Consider the following 9227-nt stretch of genomic DNA (forward strand, 5'->3'; position numbering starts at 1 on the left):
CAAAAATCCTTTCTCACTTGAATGAAATAAACTATTTATTACAGAAAGTTAATCATCCTTGACAAAATGCAGTTCTTTGCTATACAGAAGAACACCTACAATGGGTACAATGATTTTCCCAATCGTTTTTGAAACAGAAGAGCCATTGGGGGAAAAAAATTAAACAAGTGTGCATGGAATGATTCATAGCAGGATGAAAATAAAGCACACATATCAAAATATTGAACACAGAGGGGTGTAATTTTTGTACCAATCAATATGAACACATTTAATTCATCAACATAAAGTTAGGAAAATGCATTTTGCATCTGAAAAGAAAGAGAAGACATACAAATGAAGAGCTTTATTATTGAAAGCTGGACACTGCATTAGGACAGGTCCGCATTATATCTATTGACACATATATGTAGCACAACTGAGTTTCAAAACTAACAGGATGTCGACTTCCTGTCGGCATTCTAACTTCCTGTTACAAATCTGCAGCACAAAGAACAACTTCTTTTTTCTCCCTCTGATTCATGCAATCTTCTTCAACAACTGCGTAAAAACTTCTGCAGCAAGGCAATCAACTTAAGATGAAATGTGCAGATATTTCATGTACATGTATGGAAATCAAGAGATTAAACTTGTTTGGGTATTTTGGTCCAATCAGTAAAAGGTTACCTGGGTTATCATTTGTGCATAAATGGAGCACTTTTAACAGTTCCTGTCTTGATTTACAGCATTTTATGCAGATTAATAGTGAAACCTTAAATAAGGATATTCATTGCATATGGTCTATGAATTCACTTTGCATTACACGCGCGAGTGTTTTTCTTTTGGGGGACAACGCAAAAGAGATAATCAAATGCATGATTTAATTATGTACTTTTGAGAAATATTTTTGCAGTCGCATTAAAAAGCCAAGATGTGTTGTCCTGCGATAACAATACTGTACAAAGATAATTGTTCAAAGAGATGAATAAAATTTATCCTTTTTGTGTCAACATTGTGACATTAAAATCAGCTCAAAATGAATTCCGCTATTGACAAAGCAAGGAAATAGCTCCAGGACCAGTTACCTGTATGTGTGTGTACGCTTCGACGACTTCGAACGTTTAATTATTAATGCGAGGCTTTTTAAATTTATAAAAAAAAAACTTCTTAAATCTAAAGCCATGATCCAATAATAAAACAAGGCTTTACATGTGAGGTATCTTTTCTACAGGTCAAGTTCACACTTAAAAGATATCCGATTACTTTCGAGTCAAATTTCTACTTCTGAATCACTGGCTGTTTTCATTTATTTTTTTCTTTACATCAAACAAAATATTTTTGAAAAGTGAGCCATCAAGAGAAATAGGAATAGGCAAAAAGTAGCAAAACATGAACATGTATCTGTACTTTATCGGATGACACATGAACTTTACATATTTCTATAACCTGTTAAAAATGAAACTTTGTTTACATAGCTGTGTCATCTGACACGTTCTTTTAGTTGTTTAACATTTCTCTGTGTAACCTCTGGCAGTATATCTACATACAAAAATAGGTAATGTTACACCATACACATGTCTCGTTTGAAACACAAAACGCTTCCCTGTACAGCTAAAACTTGTAAACAGTGAAATGTTAAACAGATCTGTACCCACTAAGATTAATCTAGATTAATCTTGTAATATTGCACTCCACAACATTCAGGTAGATGCATATATTTGAGACAACAATAATTATTTGGTCAGTCCCTCTGTTGTACTTTTTATATCGATTGTGTCACTTCAAGTATCCCATCTGCAACTTCTAAACTCATTAAGAAATTACCCTGGCTGTAAATAGAAATGACTGTCAATCGTAGCAATGTTTGTCATAGTGACTATCCTACTGCTCTCCGAGTTCCTTAACAGGACCAAGACTAGGCTGTTTAATGTACCACATTTAAGTACCAGTCTTTCGAGCTTGTACTATGTAAGAGGTGAAAGATCCAATTCACACCCCAGTACCAGACTATCAAACTTGCCCCCAATTCACAGGTGTACAGTCCCTGTATAGACCACCTCCCCCTTCTCTTTTATATCCTAACATATATCATCTAAGTAAACAAAGACACTGTGTCATCAATACATGATCTTATTAATGACAAAATATTATCCAGCTCTAGTATTTCTTTATGCAACAATGTCATAGAGAATTATTCCATTTTTCCAGGAGACAATAATCCCTTCAATCTAGACAATCTATTCATGTAAGCAATTTGTATAATATGGTCATTTTCATATTAGGAACAGGCTAAACATGTCTTAAAATAGGGAGTTTTTAAACCCAGCTGATAACATTAATCAATAACAATGCACAACAGGAAAAAAACCAACATTCCAGTATGCCCACTGATTAGTTGAACCACAGGTAAACTAAATACATAGATCTTGTTAATTATTAATCACTGCCGATCCAACAGATTAACACGGTATTACACCAACCCAATTCTAGCCTTAGGGCCTTATTGGTTTTCACCAATACATTACATTCTAAATATGGCCAAATCCTGCCTATAAATTTATCTCTTGCTTTCGCTTGCTTTCAGATTGACATACACATCAAGTCAAGGCCACTATTCCATGAAGAATCACATTCTTAATGGGTGTTTTACCTTAATTATGAACTAAGTACAAATATGCACCCTCTTAAACTCCCATTTTGTTTTCTATTTTGCCAAAAGATGTTCTGGGAACTGATTTTTATCAAAATTAAAAAGAGTGGGACCCGGAATATCAACTAATTTTCTTAAATGGCCTGATGGAGTGGAAAGCCTTTCATGCACTCAGAAACTGGCTTTAGCCTTGGGCAAACCCTAAGCAACTTCTTTTCTTTCATCACATACTCTGATGTACAAACTAAATATAAAACCACTGTCACCAGCCAAAACAGACCATCCTTCCCGAAACCACTTCTCAAACATTTTTCACACAGACCATAAGCACTGAAAATTTTATACAAAATGATGAGAAAATGTTTCAAAGGAAGGGCAACACAAGTGGGACATGGACAATGAGTGCTCCAAAAGCCTTAAATATAATTCACTTCCTCGATACACGTTGTTGTGACAGTGATGGCGGACTTTCACACATAATACCGGTTGCAGGATAAATCCTCGAGAAATCTTATTCAGATTCTCTTGTCTTTCAGTCCTTAAACTTAAATATGTTACATAGGAGCAAAAATTTCACATGCAAGTTGTTAACTTGAATAAATTCAAAGACTTGTGATCTCCTGCCTCAAACACGGGACATAATTTCATTGATCCAAAGCTACTGACACTAAGATTATACATATCAGATATGATGCTACAGCCTATGTAAATATGCACCAGATTGAAGTTTTGTGACAAACAGACAGGCTGCAGTTTCTTTGCATCTCCTTACTTAACTGCCATAGTGTAGCCCCCACCCCCTCTCTTTGGGAGGATATCGGAATAAACAAGATGTGTTTGTGAAACACAAATAATCCCGATAATGGTCAATTCCAAAGATGGTCAAGGTCACAAGGACAAATATCTTGGTACCAGTAGAAAGATCTTGTCACAAGAAATGTTCGTGTGCAATATGAAAGCTCTAATATTTACCAGTTAGCAGATATGACCAATGTCAAATTTTTTAAACGTAGGTCACATGTCAAGGTCAAAAGGTTTAGTACCCATGGAAAGGTCTTGTCACAAGAAATACTCATGTGAAATATCAAAGCTCTATCACTTACTGTTCAAAAGTTATTAGCAAGGTTCAAGTTTCAGACAGAATTACAGACAGGACAAAAACAATATCCCCCCCCCCCCCCCCCCAAATCTTCGATCACGGAGGCATAAAAATTCGGAGAGCTAGGCTTACATTATTGCAGCTACTCCTTACTCATTCTCATATAAATTAGGATTTTGATATAATTATATATAAGAGATGTAAGTGGAATACAGACACTTTGGCTTCCTCCAAGTGACAGAGATACTCGTAGGCCACATTCTGCTTTCTCTGCTCATCCATCTCATCTGCTGTCAAGTGCCTCCCTTCAGCTGCAAAGTTCAAGGTCATATAATACAATGATGAAGTCAAGGCAAAATTATATAGGTAGACAGGAAGCAGTGACGCTTCCATCTTTGTTTGACTACCACAGTAAAGAAAATGATTTGCTTTGAAAAACAGAAAATGAATACAAAACGCAGGAATTGTGCATCTTTAAACTTGTGAATGTCATGGGTTTTTATTTTTTTAAGCCAAGGTCTATTCAAGGTCACGAACTGACAATATCATAAGACACATTGCATTCTTTATATAATTTCACCCAAATGAAAGTAATTAGAAGCTTTGAAATGAAGATGCAGAAAATTAAATAAAGGTAGTGCTTAACTGAAATATTTAGTGAGTGACACAGTGTGTTGTACTCTAAATAAGGTGCAATTATTCTAGTTACATAATAATGTTACATTAGGAGTATGCTATGCTAAAAATGGTAGTCAGGGTTTTGAAAAATAGTCCATGACCCAAAGAGGAGTGCACTACTTGTCAGAACCCTGACTAGTATTTCGTTATGATGTACAAAAAATGTAACTATAATTGAATATGATTATCATCATGATTATGCTGATTTGTGAATATTTTTTTCAAAATATATATGTTTAATGGAGCGAGTAAAGGTTCCTTAACATCACACCAACATCTACTGTGACATGAAAGGTGAAGATAACGAACAGTGATCAATCTCATAACTCCTATAATATCACAACATCTACTGTGGCATCAAACCTTAAATATCACAACACCTACTGTGACATCAAACCTAACATCACACCAACACCTATTGTGACATCAAACCTAACATCACACCAACACCTACTGTGACATCAAACCTTAACATCACAACATCTACTGTGACATCAAACCTTTAATATCACAACACCTACTGTGACATCAAACCTTAACATCACAACAACACCTACAGTGACATCAAACCTTAACATCACAACAACACCTACAGTGACATCAAACCTTAACATCACAACAACACCTACTGTGACATCAAACCCTAACATCACACCAACACCTACTGTGACATCAAACCTAACATCACACCAACACCTACTGTGACATCAAACCTTAACATCACAACATCTACTGTGACATCAAACCTTTAATATCACAACACCTACTGTGACATCAAACCTTAACATCACAACAACACCTACAGTGACATCAAACCTTAACATCACAACACCTACTGTGACATCAAACCTTAACATCACAACAACACCTACTGTGACATCAAACCCTAACATCACACCAACACCTACTGTGACATCAAACCCTAACATCACACCAACACCTACTGTGACATCAAACCTTAACATCACAACACCTACAGTGACATCAAACGTTTAATATCACATCATCTACTGTGACATCAAACCTTAATATCACAACACCTACTGTGACATCAAACCTTAATATCACACCAACACCTACTGTGACATAAAACCTTGACTTTTAACACTATATCCAAAAGACCTGTGACTTAAATCACTTTCACTTCAAACTTTGGGCACTTGGCAAAGAAATCAGTCACTACCTATGTTCAACATATTACGATTAACACAGTGTTGTACTCTGGACCCCCTGTTGTAAACGCCCTAACAACCAGTGCAAGAATTAACCACTGGGCTACCATGACCGGCACAAGAAATAACCAATGGGCTACCATGACCGGCACAAGAATTAACCACTGGGCTACCATGACCGGCACAAGAATTAACCACTGGGCTACCATGACCGGCACAAGAAATAACCAATGGGCTACCATGACCGGCACAAGAATTAACCACTGGGCTACCATGACCGGCACAAGAATTAACCACTGGGCTACCATGACCGGCACAAGAATTAACCACTGGGCTACCATGACCAGCACAAGAAATAACCACTGGGCTACCATGACTGGTGCAAGAATTAACCACCGGGCTACCATGACTGGTGCAAGAGTTGTCTGAAGTGTATAAAACTATATAAAGTATATAATTCAATGTAAACTCCAAGAAATAAATTTTGCCAGGAAATTTCATAATGCAATACTGTATTTTGTAAAATGCCATGTATTTTAAAATGTACTATATTCAGAATTACAAAGTTTTACATGATTGAAGTACAATCGAATTTGTAGAGTGTCCGATCACTAATCAATAATCATACATTATATATATCATCAATTATCATAATATTCGTAATAAGTATATCATAAAATTCTGTTCTTTTCCTGTCGTACAGTCACCTAAATACAGTGTACACTAATTTTTAGAAATCAGGGAAGGTTTTCTTATAAGAGGTTTCCTAGAACATTCACTCTATCACTGCTGTCATTTCCTCTTCTTAAGTTATTCAATGTAACGGGTCTACATTTTGAGAACTTAAATTCAGACTCACTCCAAAACAATATATTTGTTATTAACTTCAAACTAAGTTACTTAAGAGATGTTAAACCAAGAGATCTACCATTTTCTCACTGGGTCCAGGGTCTGTAGAACTGGGAAAATTGACACATAAAATGTTCAGATATAAATTAATTTGATGTTTGTGCTTACTAACCAATAAAAGGGAAGAAAAAAAATGCTTTGATGCATTTTAATGACCACTCAGCCAAACATGGTATATATTCATAGTAAAATCTTTGTGAAGATCTCACCCCTCTCTGTCTAAAATATAAGTGCAAGGAAAACCCCTGGGGACATGCAGGTAGATATTTCGCCACCAAAATAAATAATAAGTTTTGAAAAGAAATAAAAACGGACTTAATCCAGCATCTAGATTTATGGGTATACTCAAACAACCAGACAATCATTTATTTAATTTGGGCACTCGTCGGATCCTTGCACAAATTAATGAGATGTAGAAATCAAACTATATATACCTCTCTAAAAAATAATGAAATCCCTTTACAGACCGAGTTAAAATGGATGAGAAAATAAAAGGCACAATACATGACAGTGAATTTTTAAGGCCCATTTTGGGTCCGAATTTCGACCCTTTCCCCTCCTAAAAATTGCCAATTTTTTCCCAGTTTAGCCTGCATTTTTCCCAATAATAAAATTATGAAAGGAAAACGTATTTTTAAAAAATAAACATTCGATGTGAATTATATACAGAAGACTTAACACAAAGAGTTATGGGAATTATGATTTGGATAGACTAGTTTAAAATTTTAGAAGGTTAAAGAAAATTAGATGTGTAAAATAAAAATAATATAATGTTTAATACGATTTCAAAACTTATTTACGATAAAATTGATTTTTCCCTATTTGACTGAAATGTCGACAATTTTTCCCCAATTTGAAAGCCACAGGACCCTTGTAAAAAATGTAGAAAAATCACTGCATGAACTCGCCCTGTGAAGCTATTCCCAGTACTAAGGCCCTCTAAGGTTTCAAACTGGAACTTATGAAAAGTAACAAAGCTATTCTTCTGAAGGAGTCAACCCCCCCCCCCCCCCCCCACACACACACACACACACACCCCGGTTCACAATTTGTGCACACAAGGTACTGGCAGCGACAACCTTCACTGCATTAATTAGCAGAGTCAAGAGCATGAGACTAACGAGTCATTAATCTGATCAGTTGAAGATTGCCACCCCAGTATGGAAGGTTTGTATCTGTATAGGTTTGGTCCACTATTAGGATAAATCATCATGTAACTTGGGTGTAGTACACGCTGTCTTATCAGGAGATATGCTATTTCAAGATGGGCTCTTATATGTTTGTGAAGTAGAAAAACAGGACCTATACTGTCTGTGCACACACTTAGCAACCTGTGCATTTCACTTCTTCATCAATGTTGTCACCAAGACTGGGGTGTGTGGGGTGTGTGTGGGGGGGTGCACAATCCCCTCCCCCTTTTGATTTAAGTACCCCACTACTTCGTGACACATATTATCATATAGCGTATTGGATCCCAAGAACCACTTACTTTTAAAACAATACCGCCCACTTCACGACTCCAAATTTGTTCCACGATTTTGTACTTAGGTCAAGCACAGCCGCAACATTCAAAGTGCAAGTATTAAAACCTCAACCACTTAAGGACCGAATCAACATTTTCTTTGTATGTTACGAGTTACAGCTAGTATCGTCATTACACTGCATATTAAAGATAGTTTCATAATGTGGTAATTTAGTTTATACCCTGCTCTTTTCCACTATAATGTACAAATATATATCATTAGTTATGTTTTTATTTTACTCATGACTGATCATGGTTGTGGGGTTTACATTTTACCTATCTATTTTAAGGTATTGATCTCAATTCAATTTTAGTGTGCAAATTGACTTCTGCGAAAGACTGTATGAATTTGATCTATTTAAAACCCACGTACATAATTATATACATGACTGGGGCTTAATATTAACACTGTATGATAAATTTCGAGTATCTTTTAATATACAGATGATGGATTTAAATAATTATACAGTACGTAACTCAAAGCTGTCACTCTCCCCAAAAGCTTAAATAAAACGAACATGGACAAAACAACAACAATTTGTTTCAAGAAAAATATATTGCGACTTCCACATGATTTAAGAATGTATGGTCGGAACATAAATTTTCATGGTTTCTTCCCAAGGCCGTCATCTGTAATGGTAGAGACCTAATGTTCTAATTACCAGGATGCTCTAATTAGCAGCTGATTTGGGTTGTTATTCACCGGATCCGTCACATGCAGAACAAAAACAAGACGGTCCAAGTGACATCTGTCTTGGTCCAATAATCATTAAATCATCATATTTATATGCAGTTTCATTTCTATAAAATTATAAACCATACATAAAAACTTAAAAGATTTACCAAGAGAGGCACGCTTTGATAAGGACCCGTTGTTTGAATCCATTTTTTACAATAGACGACTGCTAAATCCAATGATGTATTATGTCCCCACAATCACTAAATCATTTACATTTTCATCATAACACATGTCAAACATTAGCTGTTAAAACACTTCCTTAAAATTTCCCGTGGTTAGCTCGGAGTTTGTTAACTTCAAAAACAAATAAGTTAGCCGGTGACAAACAGTAAATCCATTGCCACACACTAATAAGACTTAATTTTCTTCCTTTAAAATCCTTACGACTTTTCGGGCACCTGTTAGCAAAGTTGAACGAGGCGCGACTGTTGATTGCGCGGCAATGTTAGTATAACTTGACCCCATTTGACCTCAAATCCATA

At 35.8% G+C, this 9227-nt stretch overlaps 1 protein-coding gene across 2 annotated transcripts in view; it reads right to left on the minus strand.

The window, feature by feature from the left end:
- Nucleotides 1-9172, minus strand: part of LOC125651598 (ras GTPase-activating-like protein IQGAP1) — a 71810-nt gene extending 62638 nt beyond the window's left edge. Inside the window, exons 1-2 of one of the 2 annotated variants that reach the window (XM_056166542.1) lie at nt 8850-9172; nt 3943-4036 (exon numbers count right to left, since the gene is read on the minus strand). In XM_056166542.1, the coding sequence (XP_056022517.1) occupies nt 3943-4036; nt 8850-8892 (137 nt within the window). In that variant the 5' untranslated portion in view covers nt 8893-9172. The remainder of the gene's footprint in view (nt 1-3942; nt 4037-8849) is intronic. The other variant, XM_056166541.1, reaches the window with a different exon arrangement.
- Between the last annotated feature and the right edge of the window lie 55 nt (nt 9173-9227).

This window comes from Ostrea edulis, chromosome 5 (genome assembly GCF_947568905.1).
Source record: "Ostrea edulis chromosome 5, xbOstEdul1.1, whole genome shotgun sequence".
Classification (NCBI taxonomy): Eukaryota; Metazoa; Mollusca; class Bivalvia; order Ostreida; family Ostreidae; genus Ostrea; species Ostrea edulis.